At 44.7% G+C, this 19256-nt stretch overlaps 5 protein-coding genes across 5 annotated transcripts; 2 read left to right on the forward strand and 3 right to left on the reverse strand.

The window, feature by feature from the left end:
- Positions 1 to 341: 341 nt before the first annotated feature.
- TREMEDRAFT_35092 (uncharacterized protein) lies at positions 342 to 2794 on the reverse strand (the record flags this gene model as incomplete). Its single annotated transcript, XM_007007632.1, has 7 exons — positions 342 to 641; positions 783 to 1055; positions 1191 to 1258; positions 1461 to 1609; positions 1826 to 2023; positions 2292 to 2517; positions 2704 to 2794. 7 exons carry the CDS (start codon positions 2792 to 2794, stop codon positions 342 to 344), a joined length of 1305 nt encoding a protein of 434 aa, XP_007007694.1.
- A 2394-nt stretch (positions 2795 to 5188) lies between these two features.
- Positions 5189 to 6632, forward strand: TREMEDRAFT_35214 (uncharacterized protein; the record flags this gene model as incomplete). The annotated part of the gene is made up of 3 exons (XM_007007647.1): positions 5189 to 5905; positions 6029 to 6119; positions 6430 to 6632. 3 exons carry the CDS (start codon positions 5189 to 5191, stop codon positions 6630 to 6632), a joined length of 1011 nt encoding a protein of 336 aa, XP_007007709.1.
- Positions 6633 to 7302: 670 nt separating this feature from the next.
- TREMEDRAFT_65592 (uncharacterized protein) lies at positions 7303 to 8002 on the forward strand (the record flags this gene model as incomplete). The annotated part of the gene is made up of 3 exons (XM_007007719.1): positions 7303 to 7481; positions 7527 to 7905; positions 7931 to 8002. 3 exons carry the CDS (start codon positions 7303 to 7305, stop codon positions 8000 to 8002), a joined length of 630 nt encoding a protein of 209 aa, XP_007007781.1.
- Positions 8003 to 8715: 713 nt separating this feature from the next.
- TREMEDRAFT_65593 (uncharacterized protein) lies at positions 8716 to 9552 on the reverse strand (the record flags this gene model as incomplete). The annotated part of the gene is made up of 2 exons (XM_007007720.1): positions 8716 to 9364; positions 9440 to 9552. The coding sequence occupies 2 exons, from the start codon at positions 9550 to 9552 to the stop codon at positions 8716 to 8718; spliced, it is 762 nt and encodes a 253-aa protein (XP_007007782.1).
- A 7693-nt stretch (positions 9553 to 17245) lies between these two features.
- On the reverse strand, positions 17246 to 19042 carry TREMEDRAFT_65595 (uncharacterized protein; the record flags this gene model as incomplete). The annotated part of the gene is made up of 3 exons (XM_007007721.1): positions 17246 to 17579; positions 17780 to 18394; positions 18444 to 19042. The coding sequence occupies 3 exons, from the start codon at positions 19040 to 19042 to the stop codon at positions 17246 to 17248; spliced, it is 1548 nt and encodes a 515-aa protein (XP_007007783.1).
- Between the last annotated feature and the right edge of the window lie 214 nt (positions 19043 to 19256).

Below are 19256 nucleotides of genomic sequence, written 5' to 3' on the forward strand. Positions count from 1 at the left end.
GGTGACGTTTACTGTGTGTGATGATGGTTGATATATGGATTCTTGTATTTGGGTATTCAATATGATGGAAAGATGTCATATGAGAACACATTGTGTGAATATTGAGATTCTTCTTTCCGGTCTCTTTCTTGGAGATATCTGAGATATCTGAACGGTTGAATAACCGAAATGAAGGATCGGCCAAGAGCCTCACGTCAAACACCTTTGAATGATGCAGGATTCATACTAATGATCAAGAAAATGAAAGGGAAAGTCAGGATGGAATTTATCAAGTAGTAGATACCTGATGCATATAATACACTGAGATTTGTCATTCTCAACTGGAGTATAATATCGCTCTATTAAAATGTAAACTCCATTCTTTTTTCCAACAACTCCATATCTTCTTCCAATCTTTGAATCGTCAATTCCAATACCTTTTTCTGACCCGACCGATATTCATCACACATATCACTAACTTTCATCCTTATCGAACTACCGATTTCATTTTCTTTCTTTGACCTCGAGGATAATTTATCAAGTTTAACACTTAACATATTCTTGATAGTTTCCAATACGTAAAGACGTAATTCAATTTCATCTTCTTGATCATTTTGCACTTCTTCATTTATCTTCGTATCGATATCAAGTTCTTTCTGTCCCTCACAATTACTTCGTTTCTCACTTTCGTCTTCTATTTCATCATTCACAATGTTCCAACCTTGTTGGAAACTCTTCTCGTCGTTAGTTTGCTGAGGTGATACTTTCAACTCCATCTTCAGATCAATCTCATCATTTTTTACGCCCTCCTCTTCCTCACTTAAAATCCCCATGATATCCCTTATTAGCCCCTCTGGCAATTTTCCATCCCTTTTTATCACATATCTTTTCCCATTCCCCTTGAACATCCCTCCGAGAGCTAGGATCACAGTATCGTCTGGTCCATCAGGGAGGACGAAACCGTATGCGTATAGAAATTCTTCGTTGGATTTAGGACCGTAGTTGTTATATATTTGAGTGTGGGCGGGCATGGGTGTGTGAGGGATGAACGATATACATGGAATAAGGGAGTTGATCTCGCTCGTTTCAGGGATAGCATTGTCAGAAGTGTCAAATAGAAGAGAAGTATCGGTTTCGAAGTCGGATAAGTGAAGGGGGGTAGGCGGAGTTGATAGGTGTGGAAGATTGGGTGAGTGAAGGTGTCTAGGGACAGATTGAATAGGTAAGTCGGGGGAAGGGACGGAATGAGTTAACCATGTTACTGCTTGACCTCGAGCGTCTTATATTCAGTAATGGTCCGTATATACATCCTCACTCCAGAGACATCCGCTCAGATGCGGGACAGAAAGTGTTTACGAAAGAGTCAGAATGTGAAGTAAGATGAGGAAAAGAGGAGAGACGAAGATACCTTCACGGACAGAGAAGTGTACGATATGGCAGAAGAAAGAAAAAAAGGGAAAGAGACCAAGAAGAAAACTCACGATTCAACAAGTCTAATCCAGGTACGAGAATAGGATGTGAGATTTCCCCCGGAAGAATCATATCTGACTCTGTGCCATTCTGAATTTGAAGTAGACTAGAGGGGAAAGCTCTCGAAGATACGTAAAATGAAGCATCACGATAACGTTCCCTTTTTTCTCAACTTCTCACTTTCGTTCCGTACATAATCCCAGCCCTGTCCTCGGATCTGAAAAACATGTGCAAACTATCTTGTCTCGATTGATATTGTTATTTCATGATAGACAATCTTTTCAAGAGGACACAGACCAAGGATATATGTTCGTAATGTGGCGATGAAAAAGAAGAGAGTCTGTCTATCGATAGAAGAGAGGAGAGGACAACTCACCATGTCGTCCCTGGCTCTTTCAAAGCTTCTCTCACAATCTCAGCTTCCTCCATCAATTCATTCTTCCTATCTCTCACCGCACCGAGAAGATTGGTTCCTTCCAACAGATCCAACTCTGCGTCGGAGAAATGCAATGGACTTGTAAGAGTTTCAGGAGGAGGTAAAGCGTCGACGTAGATTTGATGATGTAGATTGGGACTATCATAAGCTTTTTCTTCTATTGATGAAATCTCAACGACATGACAATTCACTTTATCCTCTCACTAGATATCCGAAAGAGTGTCCAATCTCCAACATAAGGCACATCACCTGCTCAAAATCCGCCATAAGACACTCGACCGAATGCAGGAGGAACGGAATAACGACTGTCTATACACTCACTCTGCCACTTCGTGTTGGACATGTATGATTGACATAGAAGGTGAGTATAAGATGGGATGAGAGAGAGAGAGAGAGAGTAACTCACGAATACGGTTTTATCCAATGTAGAACCAAATAAACGGCCAAAAGTATTTTCTCGCTCCACGGAGTACCATCCCTCATGATCAATTCACTTTCCACGATGTCGTATTCCGCACAAATGGCTCGAGTAGCAAGAGTTGGAGTGATAGTTAGAGATAAGGGACATGATAGTATTCTCTCATCTGGCGAAAGGGGCGTGGAAGTATAGATAGAAAGCCCCGTGTAAGGATCTACGATATTAGTCCGAGTTGATGAACATGATGTAGAGGTCGGTTGAAGTTATTATGATTGAGATGAAGAGAAGTCAGTGATTCAAAAACGACTGGTAAGACATAGAGGTGATGCAACTTGCAACTTGTGATCAGTCACAAGGAATGGGGAGGGGATGGACATGGAAGAAGGAAGGAGTAACGTACCGAGTTTTAGATACAAAGAAGGATGTATCCAACCTCTTCCTTGCTTGATCCACTCGAGTAATTGACCTGCCGCCCCGAGCTGGGAAGACATGGTATGGTGGAAGACATTGATGTAGGTGGACTGAAAAAGTGGAGGGAAAAATAGGAATGTGGCGAGTGGCACTCGAAGAGTACTTATGTGATCTGTTTCATTGTCAATTGAGTGAAGTGAGGGAGTATGATGCTGAGGCTCAAAAGTGAACGAGTCGAGCGTAGTCTAGATTAGTAGTAGCCCGAATGTTTCAAGAGATCTGATGAAAGAAGGTGATGAACAGTGACCTATGGACACTTTCAGATGGAAGAGAAAGTAAGTGTAGACGTTTCAGTACTATACACCAAGCACCCTTCTATCTGCTCTATTGGCTGATTTGGGATTACATGTCCACATCAGCCTCTCAGACACTGAGATTGACACATAGATCAGCGGATCAGCAAATGAACCGACTGAGTGGACGGATATCAAACATGTTTGACATCCCCCTTCCCGCCTTCTACTGGTGCATTCGTGACCAAATATGAACTTACGTCCAAGCTCATCACATCCTCCGGTAAACCCCCGGACGAAGAAGGACTCTAACTTTCCCCTTCCGTACGTCCAGACAGCCCAGGTATGTTGGAGACCTGTTACGCCTTATTTCTCTGTAGCTCGTCATGCCTCCGCCTCAATCCGATGGCTGCCCGTGTCTCACTATCAATTCATTAACAACGATCGATCAACGTCTTTCCCCTTTCTTCGGCCAATCCCGTCATGTTCTCCGGGGTTGATACCTCCGATAACAACCCGACAAGCATAAGTACATATGTAGCTACAGATCTGGCGTTAAGCCGAATTCCCAATTCTGGAATCTGGATCGAGTTGTCGATCTTCCACGGAACAGTGGCGTCTTCCATGGATGAGGTTGATATGTCTCTTTCTGAGTGTTGACAAAGAGCCAAGGAAACGGAGAGAATTCGAGTGGCGTCCCGAACCAGGGTGTATGAGATACATCAGAAGTAGGTAATTGTCTGAACTTAAAATTCATTCCCCTATTCTAAGATGACCAGCTCACATGGATACGCCCTTCTACTCGATTACTTAATGTATGAGGTGAGAAGGCCTGTTGATATGATATACCTCCAGCAAGTTACGAGTGACGTCTTGGAACAAATCATCACTAGGCGGTTTCTATGAAGTTTCGAAAGTTGGGACCATCGGTGTCGGAAGACCCTTTTCGGTCTTCGGCTTAACCCGGTCGTCGGGAACCTGAGTTGGAAAATTTCACCTTCCTCTGCTCTCATGCCTCTACTCTTTTCAAAGTGGCAGTGTTTCTCCACCGGAAAACAAGACAATGGAGCCGTCGTGCCTAGTCTAACGAAACGTCGCCCCTGGACCTGGTTGTGGAGTGGAGCATGCTTGAATCCGTAAAGACCGAAGATACATTACTCATTCCATGGTCATCTATCATTCTTTCTTTCTTTCTTCTCTGTTCACCTTTAAACACAACACGAACATCACGATTACGGCATTGGATCAGAGATCAGAGATAAAGTGAGAGACAGAATTTGGGAACCCTTCAAATCTCCGACAACTAGGGCAAGTCACAAAGACCGAGAGTCACGGATTCACGGAAAAACCCCTTCGGATGGGACAGGACGATCACTCTTTTGAGGTTTATTTGAGAGACGCGTGTGAAGTCAGAGGTTCAGGTGGTTGTCAGGTTAAATCTTGAAAGATATTACGCGTCGATCTTTTAGTGAAGAGTTGGAATCGGCACTAAATCTTGGAATTGGTGACTGACCTGGAGTGTTAGTGAAAGATTGGTAGATACTCGTACTCCAACACTGGAACCATTGGACCGTCGGTTGGGTTGTTGAGATACGTTGGTATTTTGCGTGGAATAACGTTTGGAACAAAGAAAAAGGAGAAAGCTTCTTAAGCATCTTTATTCTTCCTTTCTTTCACTTATCCTTCTTTCAACATTGCGACATTAGACGTATCAAGACTTTCTTTTAAGGCGTACGGTATAGATCATTTCATCGACAGTCATTTCGACGACATCACCACACTCTTTCGACTTGAGGACTCCTCACTTGTTCTCTCGCCTTCCTCTCACCGCCCTCTCTCACGACCCGACCTCCTATTGCTCCTTGCACACACTGCTTCCCTCGCCGATCATTTTGTACCCACAGACCTCTCTTGACAAGGAACACCTTGTCCGCTCAGATCGCCGATTTTTCCTCGTGACCCTCGGATCAGACGCTCGACCACTCGGACCTCTCATCTGATCGTACCTCGGGGCCTCGCACTAGCTCCCTTTGGATAATCCGGGGTGACAAAGGACCTTTCAACTTTTCTCTCCTTTTCCACCTCTCCGCTGCAAACTCAACTTGACCCGTCTCACTCGTTATATACACCTTACCACTCTCTCGCCACTCGACAATGTTAGATACACTTTCAACTCCACCTATGCCTTGTCTCGCTTTAACATTCTCCCTCTCTGACGAGGAGAAACCTCCAATCTTACCACTCGTTCATCCCTCTTCCCCTCCTAATCGTTCACCCGGTAGGATATCCGCTCGAAGAGTATCATACACTCTCAAAACCCGATTAGAAAAACATCACACACCTATACTCTTCACTCTCCTATTCGTTTCAATCTTAGGATCTATATTCTTTCTCACGCGATCTTCTATACCTTCCATTCAATTCACTCATTCAACACCACGACATTTATACGTCCGAGATTCATCGGAACATGTTCATGCTCACGTGACACATACGCCGATCACTGAAACAGAAGAAGATAACGGCTTATCTCTTCTCATTCAAGATACGGAAGAACTTATAGCTGAAGATGACGAATTTTGGGATCATTATGTAGAACCTATCCCTCTATCAGATGAAGAAGCGGCGGCGGAAGCAGAGGTCAAAGCTAGACATGCGGATGTTTTAGAACATGATCGTCAACAAAGTTTAAGAGCTCTTATTTGGTGGTTGGCTGAAGGTGGTATGTTCTCGGAAGATTGGAAAGTTCCCAGTAAAGGTGAATTGAGAAAAGCGGGAGGAAGAGGGATGGAGAATATGTTGATGGGAATTGATAATGGTGAAGCAGGGGATGAAATATTCGAAGATGGTTGGGCAGAGTTTGCCAATAAAAGATATAGGATTGTGATGTTTTCAAAGGTGAGTACGAAACGAAATTTCTTTCTTTTGTTTTCACATCTCTTCTCGTGCCGTTTCATCTTTCGGTGAACAGGGAAAGATAGAAGAATATCGGTGCATGAGGTATCCATGCTGATCATTTAGTCTTATTGTCCTTATTGCAAACATGCTAAAACTATCTTGGACAATTACTTCCTCACTCCCGCACCTTTCGTCATCGAGCTAGATCAACGAGGTGAGTACCGAGTCTCCGTTACTTTTCCAACCCCCACTCCTTTCCGGATCTTTCCTTTCTCCAATACCTTGATTTTTCCACATAAATACCCTTTCAAATCATATCCGATATCCGATCTTACCTTTCCATCTCATCTCCCTTTCCTACAGACCTTATTACCTCTCTATTCACTTACCGTCGGTAACATTTACCTCTCTCAAATCCTCACGCATCTTCCGCGCAAGTGTTCTCCTCTTACACAGTGTCATGATTTCCTTTCCCGTCACACAGGTCCTCGACTCTGAAAGCAACGCACATTGCTGACTCTCAGTCGACCACAATATCATCCAAGACCTCCTACAACATCTCACAGGTAGGAGATCCGTCCCTAATCTCATACTCGACTTCGTCTCCGCAGGTGGGGACGACGACATGACCCTCGCTCATTCGGAAGGAGCGATGCAAAAACGGTTCGAAGAAATGAAAGTGGTCCCCATGCACGGTAGACGGAGAAAAGCTCCTATCAAACTTTAGATATTCTTGTTTTTCCCATCTCGAATCGGACTTTGACCATGTGGTTTCGATACATTCTTCATTTCTTCCACATTTCTCTCTTATGTTTCATCGGGGTTAGTTCTTGTTTCCTCGACAATCTCTTCGTTTCTTCAACACGTCTTTCCATGTGTTTAGTACCGAGTTCGTACATGTATCTCGGTATTTTGTTGGGGTTGGATGTCCAAGTAGAAATGAGGACTTTCATCCACGTTGCGGGTGAGAGATTATACGAGTTAGAAGTATCTTGGAGATTGGAGATTGGGTAAAAGGATAAGGAATATTTTGGGTAGTGCTTGGATTCATGTTGTGTTCATAGGTGTGACATGTAGTATTTGGCGTCATCATACTTACTCTTCACTAATCATCACATAACCCCCGACGTGACGAGGATTATCCTTATATGAAAAGCCGGGATTTCTATCGTCACCCTCGGTGATCCACCCATACTCAATGCCGATTGAAATGCTGTACCGGAACAAAGGATCGTCAAAAGTTGAAGTTGAAAGCCCTCTTCCTTGACTAGTTTCACCTATCATTCTCATCTCTATCATCACTCAATCTTTCAATTAGAACATTCACACCCCTGGAGGAGAAACAGAACCCGTGAAACAGTTGAAGAATTGATTGATAACTTGGGACGCGTGTTGTCATGTCCTCAATCGACCAATCTGAAGGTGAAGCATTCACTCCCTCTAATCAGATTGCTTCATCTAGTCATGACCCGGATAACACCCCCTATTGGAGCCAGCTTATGGGTGACTACAAGCCCTTTTCCCAATGGGCCAGAACAGCAAGGGCCTGTATGTACCTAGGGGAAAGATTGGGCAAGTAAGCTCTCATCTTTCCACTCAGATTTAACACTCTGACCAGTAGTAATGAGCGCACAAACAAGTGGAATATGGCACTGTTCAAGGGAACAGTCCAAGGGCTATTATTACCTTCAGAAAAAACAGGGCAAATCAGCGTTGTAGTCACGGAAGCCGGTCGATCAACCCGTCTGGCAAGACGTGTTGCTAGTCATGCTCAAACCTATCTGCAGAATAATGCAATCAGGGGCAAAGATTGGGAGGAGCCCCTGAATTGGGCCACATATAAGGCTGCCCGGGCATGTAATCTGCATTGGGAGGACATTGTACTCATAACAGTACTCAGTAACTATGAGACAAAGGAGATTGATGCTGATCAAAGTCAATCATCAACTGATTCAAGTGAAGAGGATGATATCACCTATGAAGAAATGGAACAAGAACAAGTACTGATACCGGATGGACTTCCAGATTCTCACCTCAAGTGGATCTCCTGGAGACACCATCACCTGCAATATGGAGGACCATATGATAGTCGGGTAGGTGAAGGTGGAGATGAGTGGCATGGGGGACAACCTTGGCAAGAGTTATTGAACGCAAAGCCGTGGTTGTGGTATCAAGAGTATGACAGTCATGATCACAGTGATTATGACAGTGACGAAGATTCGGGCTTCCTTCCAAATGAGGAGGTGTCTGACAGTGACAGTGACAGTGACAATGAAGGTGAAAATTGGCCTACAAATTATGTTACAAATTATATTACATCTTCTCTGAAGTGGCTCATGTGAATATGTTGACCATGCAGTTTTTTTGGAAGTTGAGAAAAATCTTCAAGACCCCTCATGCCCCTTGGAGGTCCAGACATCTTCTTGAACACCTCAGTAATTTGTATCAAGTTTGTCTGAACCCAAAGTTTACCTGGGGTGGGGGGTGGGGGGGGGGGGGGCATGACAGTAGTTTGACTATTTGTGTCACAACCAATACGTATATCAAGACCAACTCCTTAGAGCACAGTTGATATTCAGCCTTTTGCACGGTCTATGATCACCGGTCTCGTTATCTGGTCATGATAGATTGTCACGAGCATGTCAGTCGTTTCCCGGCTTCTTGACGACTTGTGATAGTCAAAGTGAACTTGTAGCACGTGGAGGGAATAGCAACAAGTCAAAGATGTGCAGATGGTGTGCGTCACTTCACAAGTATACTATCCTCTGATGACATGTATGAGAAGAGTCAGAGAGACGGAATCATCACTCTTATTTACGTGAGGAAGACCCGCCCATAGACCGTCTGGACATGAACGCTTTGCCCCTGCGAAGTAAACTCCTAACACCCCCGCTTTCTCTTGGATTGTGAGATACAACAACTTGTGTCACTGTATCATCATCAGTCCCTCCTCCCTGTCTGCCTCCAAGGTCGGGGATGGGGCTTTTGATCTGCTTGCCCTTGTTCTCCTGGGATTGTACGTCCGTCTCCTCAAGGTAGCTTTGGTTGATCGGAGATGGCAATGGGTGCCGAGAGTGCCATTCCTTGGCTTCAGCTGGTGACAGCCCACCAGAACGCAAGTACAGCCATCCTAACCGTCCAGTATACTCTCTTTGTAAAGTGGATGATGGTAACTTGCCGGTCAGGAAGCTTGAGTTTACTTGTTGCACTGCTTCCAATGCTTCCAATCTGGGCTGAATCTCAAAAGATCTATATGAGTAGTCTCTTTTTGCCAGCATTGTTTGAGAACTGTCATCCCTCTGACTCTCAGTTCCGCCTGTGAGACTTTCGTCCTCAAAGTCCCACACAGAAGCTTCATGGACAATTCCAGCTAGAAGGGAATCCGATAGAGCTTTGAGGAAACTGTTGTCTATAGTCCACTTGCGGGATTGCCAGGCCCTTATGGTACAAGTAGTATGACTGCTTGTCAGTGGCCTGAGAAAAAAACCTTGAGAGTACCTGGCATTATCATAGCTTGGGAAAGGAATTACTTACTGTAGCATCTTTGCAGGTTTGGGGAATGTATTGCTAGAACCAATCCTATCTGGGCTGGTGTATTGGAGAATCCCAATTTCCGCAAATAGTCCCAAGATGTTCCTTCTCACCATTTTGGTCTCTTCTGACAAGGACAAGTTGTATCTCCTTTGGACTGCCTCTTCAACTGTTCTCCAATGAAACTCAGTATGTCCCTCATCAAACAGTATTCTTGTGACCTCCTCTCGAATCTTTTGCTTGCTTGGCCCTCTCTGCTTCATTACATTTACTGTCTGTGCCAGGACCCAGAGGAGGTTTGTCTGTGCCCATGAGTTTCTTTCAGTATCAGATAGACTTTCATATATACTCTGGGAGATAGATCTTTCTGGAAATATGGGATGACAATAGGGCTTTTGGTGTGATAGAATTGAATAGAAAAACAATGTGTTTTCATCAATTTCTGGCAATGGTGTTTCAAGAGAAAGCCGATATCGGTCTGCAATGTGACAGGTGATTTGTTTATGGCCTTGAGTACTGGTGTCCTCAGTAATAAACTGCTGACTCAGTGCCGTTTTGCTGGCCCATACGAAGTGTGCCCATCGATGTTAGCCGATAGAATCGGGCCAGGACGGCCGAACCACCGTTAGATAATTACCCCTTCCGTCGAATATTTCTCCGTTCAACTTATCCTCTGAACTTTATTCGATCGTCTCTGGTTTTATGCGTGTGAGTGGAATGTGATAAGTATAGAGACATGTAGAATTGATGCATGCTCTTTTTCCCCTCTGTATTATCATCTAATATCAGCAAACAGATTAACAGTCGGAAGACCACATACCTCTGTGTATAACATAACAAAGGCAAGTTCCCATTTCTACTCTCCTCATAATGACCTCTGTGTCGTCTAAGATCTCTCTTGAGAACCACCCAAAGTTATCCCACGATCCAGCATCGTATGCTCCGTGGAGGAAGTCGATCGAGGTGTATCTACAGATAGGTGACGTGTGGAATATCGTCACAGGTAATGATACCGAACCTGGTCGCGTAGGGGTTAGATCGGCAGCTGAGAGGGCGGGATCAGTACCTCCTACCACGCCCGTCGAAGGGCAAGTGGCTGGTAGAAGGATTACTGGAGAAGAGTGGAAGGAATGGGAAAAGTGGCAAGCGAGGGAGAATAAAGCGCAGGGGATGATCAAGGGAACAGTGTCGGATGCTGTGATGCTTGATATATCTGAGAAGATGTCAGCTAAAGAAATGTGGGACTACTGCATAGCCCTGCATGTAACAGCGACGATCGAGAATCAAAGGAATGTCCGTCAAGCGTTGTTTAGCTATGACTTAAGGGACGATGCGACAGCCGAAGAAATGGCCAAGCATGTAGAGGATTTCTCGAAGACGATGTCCGAAGCGAGATTGGTAGGGTTGAAGTTTGACTCACAGGAACGAGCTGGGTTATTCCTCAATACCATTCTAGCACCATCATACAGGATCATTCAGATCGAAGTAACATCCCTCATAGCAGAGGAAAGAACTTGGGAAAAGGTCTTATCGATCTTCAATAAAGAAACGGCGAGACGTAAAGCGCGCCCTGTTGGTAGAACCAATAGGAAGGGATTCGCGATGTTCGTCGAAGGAAATAAAGGAATGAGGGTGAACCGAGATAATATCTCTGATGGTCAGCCCAGAAAAGAAACCAGAAAGTGTTATAACTGTGACACTGTAGGACATCTAGCGAAGTACTGTCGTAAACCTAAAAGAGAGGATACGAACAGGAAGGAAAACGCAGATGGAAAGGATGGAGGTAAAAAGAAATGGAGGAATAATAATAATAATAAGAATAATAAGAAAGGACATACGGTCTCGAAGGATGAGAACCAGTCCAAGGATAACTCCAAAACCTCCTTGATGTATTCGTCATTGGATGGTGAACATGAGGCGTGGGCCGGGATGGCCATGTCGACAGAATCGTGGTTCGATGATGACGAAGGGTACACGAGTAATATCGTATGGCCCGAAGAAATTGAAAACCCGTGGGTTGAGGATAAGGATAATGAGTGGGTGGGATTAGCTACAGAGTCTAATGATGTAAGCCACACTCGTGTAATCCCCACCTGGGTAGTGGACAGTGGTGCTACTCACCACATAACTCCTCACAGGTCGATAATGACGAATATTAAAAGACTAGTGGAGCCGAGAGTGTTCGGACTAGCATCTGGCAAGTCAATGACGGCTTGGGAAACAGGTGACATTAACCTCGAACTAGATTCAGGACAGAAAATGGTACTGAAAGATGTACATCACGTCCCCACAGCGAAGATAAGTCTTCTATCCCTCTCGAAGTTACTCTCATGGGGATGGAAGGCGAATCTAAGCAGCAGTGGTGGATGGATAGGTAAAGGTAAAGAGAAACTAGGTTTGAGGAAACATGACTCACTATGGTCGGTACGATTTGGCAGAGCGATGTCTGCCGCGATGATCGTGATATCGACACCGAAGGCGACTTCACCACTTGAATCTGAGCATCAGCGACTCGGACATATAGGTGTAGATAAACTAAAGAGTCTAGGTAGACAGGGACTATTGAAGAAGGACTGGGACACTTACAAGAACGATCCCTTTACAACCGATAAATGTCCCGCCTGTATGCAGGCCAAGATAACACGTCTACCGAAGAATAAAGAAGCACCAATGTTAAAAGGAGATGGTGAAGGAGTAGGAATGGATGTCGATATTGCTGGCCCGTTCGGTCCGGCGATAAAAGGTGAACGATATTTCTTCGTTGGTGTAGAAAGGGCGAGTCGAATTGTGTTCGCCGTACCGATAACGACGAAGAACGAATCGTCAGATATCGTTCGACAGTGTATCTCGAAATTAGAGAAACAGCTTGGTGAAAGGGTGAGGGTGATTAGGTCTGATGGGGGAGGTGAATTCGATAGCCTCGATATGAGGGAATTCTACCTATCAGCAGGGATCAACCACTACATCACACCAAGATACACACCAGAATTAAATGGAGTGGCGGAAAGAATGATACGTACCTTGAAGGGGATGGTATCAACGATGTTATTCAACTCAGGACTACCGAACGAATATTGGTCCTATGCTGTCAGATACGCCGCCATTATAATTATGAAAACCTCGATTGGTGTCAGTGGTAAATCAGGCTGGACATCACTCACAGGAAGAGACACGAACTTAGATAGCGTGTGGAGATTTGGTGAACGATGTTTCGTTCAGATACCAAGAGAGATAAGGCTGAAGTCGAACTTCACGATACCTAGGGGTTCGTCAGCCATTATACTAGGTCAGGATGAGGGTGTGAGCGGTTGGATCGTTAGAATGGACGGATCGGGACGAATCGAACACTCACGAGACGTTCGTCGCTCGACAGGACGAATGGTGGCTACTAGAGAGTCGCCAGATGTCATCCAAACCCCTCTTGACGCCATCGAAGTGGACCTAGACCCCGTCGTCAACGAAGAAATTTTCCCTGACGACCGCTCAGAAAGTGGCGAACAGGAAAATATCGATAATGAACAAGGAAATGATGTCGATAGAGACAACTCACCTAATACAGGCCCACAACCTACTGAAAGACGACGAGGACAGGGCATTTGGGGAGGAAATTGGATCTATGAGAACGATATCGTCGAAAATGAGAGAAATGATGAGGAAGGAAGAAATGATGGGGATGAGGGGATCCTGACGACACGTCACGGACGAATTATTCGACCCCCCCACCGTTTTGCAGGCCTAACAGACTCGTTCCTAGACTTTGGTCGCGAGCCTAATAAGTTAGTCTCACTCGCCTCTATCGCAGGTATCGAAAGTGATACTTCTCTCATTGATCCTATCTCTCCTGAAGAAGCAGTAAACGGCCCAGATGGTGAGAAGTGGCTGGAATCCATGGAGAAAGAGATATCTAACATCGAATCTAAAGAAACATGGGTGGAAACGGTGTTACCACCGGGCCGTAAAGCCATTGGATGTAAATGGGTATTCAAAGTGAAGACAGATTCAGAAGGAAACTTATTAAAGTATAAATCCAGACTAGTAGCTCAAGGATTCTCACAGGTACCAGGTGTCGACTACGAAGAGACATTCGCACCTGTCGGTAGATCGGGGTCGTTACGAATACTCTTGACTATAGCGGCCACCGAAGATCTCGAAATTCGTCAGGCCGATGTCGAAGGGGCGTATTTAAACGGTAAACTCGATGTAGAAATTTACATGAAGTATCCCAAGGGGATAAAACCGAAGCCTGGATGTAATACCTTGAAGTTAGTTAAGTCTCTTTACGGTTTAAAGCAATCTGGCAGGACATGGTGGATAGAACTCGGCGAAGGATTATCTCACCTAGGTTTTTCAAGAATCGAATCAGATTGGGGTCTTTACTACAGACCAGAAGGGAAAATCGAAGGAAAGGGAGCAGCAATACTGCTAGCCTATGTCGATGATCTGGTATTAGCCACGAAGTCGAAGGAAGAAGCGAAGGAAATTTTCGATGGGCTAGGTAAAAGGTGGATAATAACCGACCTGGGGGAGATAAGTACTATCTTAGGTATGAAGGTAACAAGGAACAGAGAAGAAAAGACAATATGGTTAAACCAACCAGCATATATCGATAAGATAATTCAGAAGTTTCCAGAAAACGACTTACATCGAGACCGAAAAACGCCATTACCCCTTACTGCGAAAAATCCATCGATGTCGGAGGCGGAGAGTGAAATTCGACCATTTCAAGAATTAATAGGATGTCTACAGTGGTTAGCCACATGTACTCGACCCGACATATCATATGCCGCCTCATACCTTGCTAGGTACCTCACTAAACCGACGAAGAAAGTATGGGAAGAAGGGATAATGGTAATTACCTACCTTCGGTCCACTCGTTTACATGGTATTCGTCTCGGTGGCGAGGCTAGCGATCTAGCAGGATGGGTTGATGCCGATTGGGCAGGTTGTAAAGACACACGACGATCAACTACAGGTTGGATATTCATGATGAACAACTCACCGATAACCTGGAGTTCAAAAAGACAAGCTACAGTATCGTCGTCGACAGTCGAAGCAGAATACATCGCGATGGCTGAAGCAGCGAAGGAAGCTCAGTGGTTGAGAGGATTATTGAGGGAGATAGGCTATGATCAGCTAAATCCTACTACATTAAACTGCGATAACCAAGGATCGATATCACTGGCGAGAAAACCTGGTACTCACCAGAGGACAAAACATATCGATATTCGACATCATGCTCTTCGAGATCTAGTCAGTAACAAAGTTATTGAACTAGAATACGTTAGCACTGTCTCACAGAGAGCAGATGTACTCACGAAGGCTTTAGGTGGACCAGTACATTCGGTGAATATGTCAGCGATACGGGTAGAACCACCGAAGAAGAAAAACATTGGTTCAGTATACGTGACATTAGATGATGATGAAATCATCGATTACGATTATTCAGATTTCGAGGACCTAGGAGATCTATCAGGTGGTACAGAGAACGAAGTGGTACCAGAGACAGAGTTGGTACCAGAGAGAGAAGTGTGGGTGGAAGGAACTTCAGAGAAACCCACCGAAGGTACCACCGAAGGAAAAGTTCTCGTGAGCCAAAATGTAAAATTTTCAGGTGTACCTAAGAATGTGAGTAATTCTAAGATAGGTCAGAAGCCACCGGTAGAACCTAGAGTCATTAGAGAGTTAAGAGAGAGAAATAAGGAAAAGAAGGAAAAGATAAGAGAGAGAAAAGATGGGAGGATACATGACACTAATTGTCATCGATCTGGTATCCCAACAAATTTTCCACATGCTGACAGGCCCTTTCGAGATCGTAAAGAATGTCGAAGAAAGGTGCAGATGCACCTTGACCAGCGTTCGAGAGAGAGACAAGCAACCTTCGGAGGAAACGGATCTGTCGACAGGCCGCCTCCAAGGTACGGACCGAGATATCCGACAGTTCAGCTGGTCAGAGATAATTTTCATGATAAAGTGACTAATGAGCGTACCATGAGCCTCACCAGGCCTCAGGAGAGGAACCAAGGGATCGATACCACCGGGAAGTGGCGAAGACATAATGAAATTGTTAATGAAAATAAAAGTTTCTCGGTGGGTAGCGGTTCTACGAAATATCGTCAGCCAGGACCACGAAGGAAATTCATCGATTCTCGGGAGTCTACTAGCAAACCTGAAGTTTTAAGAAGTAGACAGGATAGAGGGAAGCTCAGACAGTCAGAAACGAGTGATAAAAGGGGAGAAAGACGAAAGGTGGACATACCGATAATTGGAGATAAAAGTGATGAAGTAAAAGGAATGATAGAGAAGAGTCAGTCGTCAGTAGTGAGTGATAACCACGTGTCAGAGCGGAGCCCCGCAGGGGGCCCCACCGAAATTCATTTCACGATTTCACCTACCACTACTACCACACACATAACACTCAATATCTCATCGTTATTACCTTCTACATCATCACAAACCTCGCCGTCGCCATCGATAAATCGTCCGGGACTACTGCAGAGTCGTGCATTGTCCCGTGGGGGAGTGTTAGCCGATAGAATCGGGCCAGGACGGCCGAACCACCGTTAGATAATTACCCCTTCCGTCGAATATTTCTCCGTTCAACTTATCCTCTGAACTTTATTCGATCGTCTCTGGTTTTATGCGTGTGAGTGGAATGTGATAAGTATAGAGACATGTAGAATTGATGCATGCTCTTTTTCCCCTCTGTATTATCATCTAATATCAGCAAACAATCGAGAAGATTCAGGGTCGTAGCCGGTGCTTGTCGGCATAATCCAACTTTTGATATCGGACGTTGTCAGTGATTCTCAAACTAGAGTAGTATGAGTGGTGCTGATATTGAGTGTTACTTTCAGATGAAGTGGATGAATAATGACAAGATGTTTCCCCTTGCATTTTGTACCCATCTGCTTGAGCAGATTCATCATGCTTGCCTGACATGGAAGGAGCGCACGGGGTGAGAAGTTGAATGGAAAGGACATCCTCAACGTTTCTCATCGTCCGACTGATGACATCAGATTACATCATCTTCACACACACAGAAACGTCACATGTCTCTCTGACAAAAGGACAACACTAATTCGGAGCGAGACTTGTATCATGATTCGTCATGTCACGAAAGATGAAACGTGTAAGACGCGGGGAACGATCGATAGCTCTGGTCGGTACCGATGACTCACTGTCTACAATGTAGAGAGGGAAAAGGAGAAAAAGAAGCTGCATATCATAGAAAATTACTCCTGATATCCACAACCGAGTCCTCCAAAGAAATCAGGGGTAAGAGGTAAGTGGAAGAGGAGCAATACGGTACGGCTACTGGCTACAACCTCCCCTTCCCTCAAGAAAGCGACGACCTCGGCGCTAATCCTTTCCTACTGGTCTCGGACCTTTCCATTCCGTGGGTATCTCATAATCCATCGTAGCTCATAATCTGGGGTTCTAAATCCGTCGGCGAGATCCCCAGGATCTATCGTTTCCCATCGTTTCGTCACTCGTGAAGTATCGTGATCTCCTGGATCGTTTTTGAAGGCGGAAAGGCAAGACAGTGATTTACGGGGCAGGGTGGTTCATTAGGCAGGGTAGTTTATTGGGAAGGGTAGTTTATTGGGAAGGGTGGTTTATTGGGAAGGGTGGTTTATTGGGAGGGGTGGTTTATCGAGGGTGCTTTATCGAGGGTGGTTTATGGAGGGTGGTTGAGCAAGAGTGATCCATTGACAGTAGGATTCGGAGTGGTTTATTGAGATGGAATGAGGAAATGAGAATTATTGTAGCTTCTCCTAAGATCCCCAGGATCTATCGTAGCATTTTCCATCATTGACCGTAACAGTAGTTGTGGGGGATGACACATCTGAAACCGTAATCACCAAGGTAGGTGTAGGTGTATCCAACAGGGGGAAGTCTTAGGGAATGTGGTTCCCTGTCTAGCAGAGCATCATTGTCTAGCACAGGTAGTGTCATGAGGATGGTGAGGATGGGTTCTCCAACTCTTGATTCCTCAATCTCTGGAAGCCAAGGTCTTCTAGCTTCAGGGGGATAGTGTAACAGTACTGGAAACACGATGACTAGGTCGCAGGTTGAGTCGAACTCGATGGAACTCTGTAGAAGTCTAGGTGTCTCTGGTGCTATGTGATGGATTTTGTCTCCTCTACAGTCAGTGTAGCCAAAGAATGATTCTCGATATTTTATTACGGTCAAAGTGCAAGGTGTAGCTAGGAGTAACAAGTCAAACGTTTTGCAGATGGTGCGCATAATCTAACAAGTGTACTATCCTCTGATTATCTTCATGAGAAGAGCTTGAGACGGTGTGATCACTTTTATTTACGTGAGGTAGACCCGCTCATGGACCCTTTGGAAATGAACGCTTTGCCCCTGCGAAGTAAACTCCTAACACCCCCCTTTTCTCTTGGATTGTGGGATACAACAACTTGTGTCACTGTTTCATTATCACTCCCTCCTCCCTGTCCACTTCCAAGATCTGAGATGGGATGCTCGACCTGTTTCCCCTTGTTCTCCCATATCATATCCGTTTCCTCAACATAACTCTGGATGGCCGGAGATGGCAACGGGTGCCGAGAGTGCCATTCGTCTGCTTGGGCTGGTGTCAATCCACCAGAACGTAAATATAACCATCCCACCTTTCCATCTATCTCTTCCTGCAAAGATGTAGGAACTGGATCCTCCTCCGGGAAATATCTAACTGCTTCCTTCAGGCTGTTCAAGGCCTCTAACCGGTTTTGATTTTCGAACGATTTGAATAGTTCGTCCAATTGTAGATTCCTCGTCTCGTCGTCAACATCTACTTCACTCTGATATTCCATTTGCCCTGAGAAGGCATTGAAATCCCAGGGAGAGTTATCATAGAGAACCCCGGCTAACAAAGTGTTTGATAAAGCTTGGATGAAGGCGTCATCAACGGTCCCGCGACGAGCTGTCCATCCACGTACTGTATAGTAAGTATGACTGCATGTCAGTACTTGTAAGAATGAACATATTGGAAAGTGAAACTCACCTTAACATCTTCTGAGGATTGGGAAACTCTGAGCTTGATCCCTCAGCTTGAGATGTTGTATGGAGTATTCCCACCTCTGACAATAATGCCATCCCTCTCTGTTTCTGCCTCAAAGAGTGTTGAGCAAACTCCTCTTGGTATACATGGAGATACTCATTCTCGAGATTCGTGCGATCTTCATCCTCAGTCCTCATACAATCAGAGATTTCCGCCTCCATTTGAACTTCGAGATCGTTCTCAACTTCAATCATATTTTGGACACCTTTGACTACTCTTGAAACATTCTCCATTGCCCACTCTTCCCTTTCAGCAAGAGACAGATCCTGATATATAGTCTCTGAGATTTCCCTTTTACGAAAGATAGGATGTATGTATGGAGTTTCCCTGTTTAAGATTCCGTAGAATGAGAGTCTATCAACATTGACACTGGGCATTCGGATGTGTAAACTTCTGTGTTGTCTGTCTGCGTCATCACATGACAACTCTTTTTCATCCTCATCATACTCCGAAGAATTTTGACAGTTGTACGCAACTTTGCATTCATCGACGAATCTTGGCCAGTTACGTGAGTCATTGTATTGTTCGCTTAGATAACTCATGTTAAATTGATTGATAGATAAGTAAATCACTTGATAAAAGAGGAAAAAAACAAGAAGGAGTGATGAGTCATGAATGGTCAGTACATGACCCTATTTATATCCGTCAATTAGGATGACACCATAAGTCCTGCCTTCCTTAGACGATGAGAGGGCACGGGTTAAATATTGAAAGGAGATAATAGTTCTCAACGTTTCTTACAATGATTCTGATGAC

Source organism: Tremella mesenterica, assembly GCF_000271645.1.
Source record: "Tremella mesenterica DSM 1558 unplaced genomic scaffold TREMEscaffold_15, whole genome shotgun sequence".
Classification (NCBI taxonomy): Eukaryota; Fungi; Basidiomycota; class Tremellomycetes; order Tremellales; family Tremellaceae; genus Tremella; species Tremella mesenterica.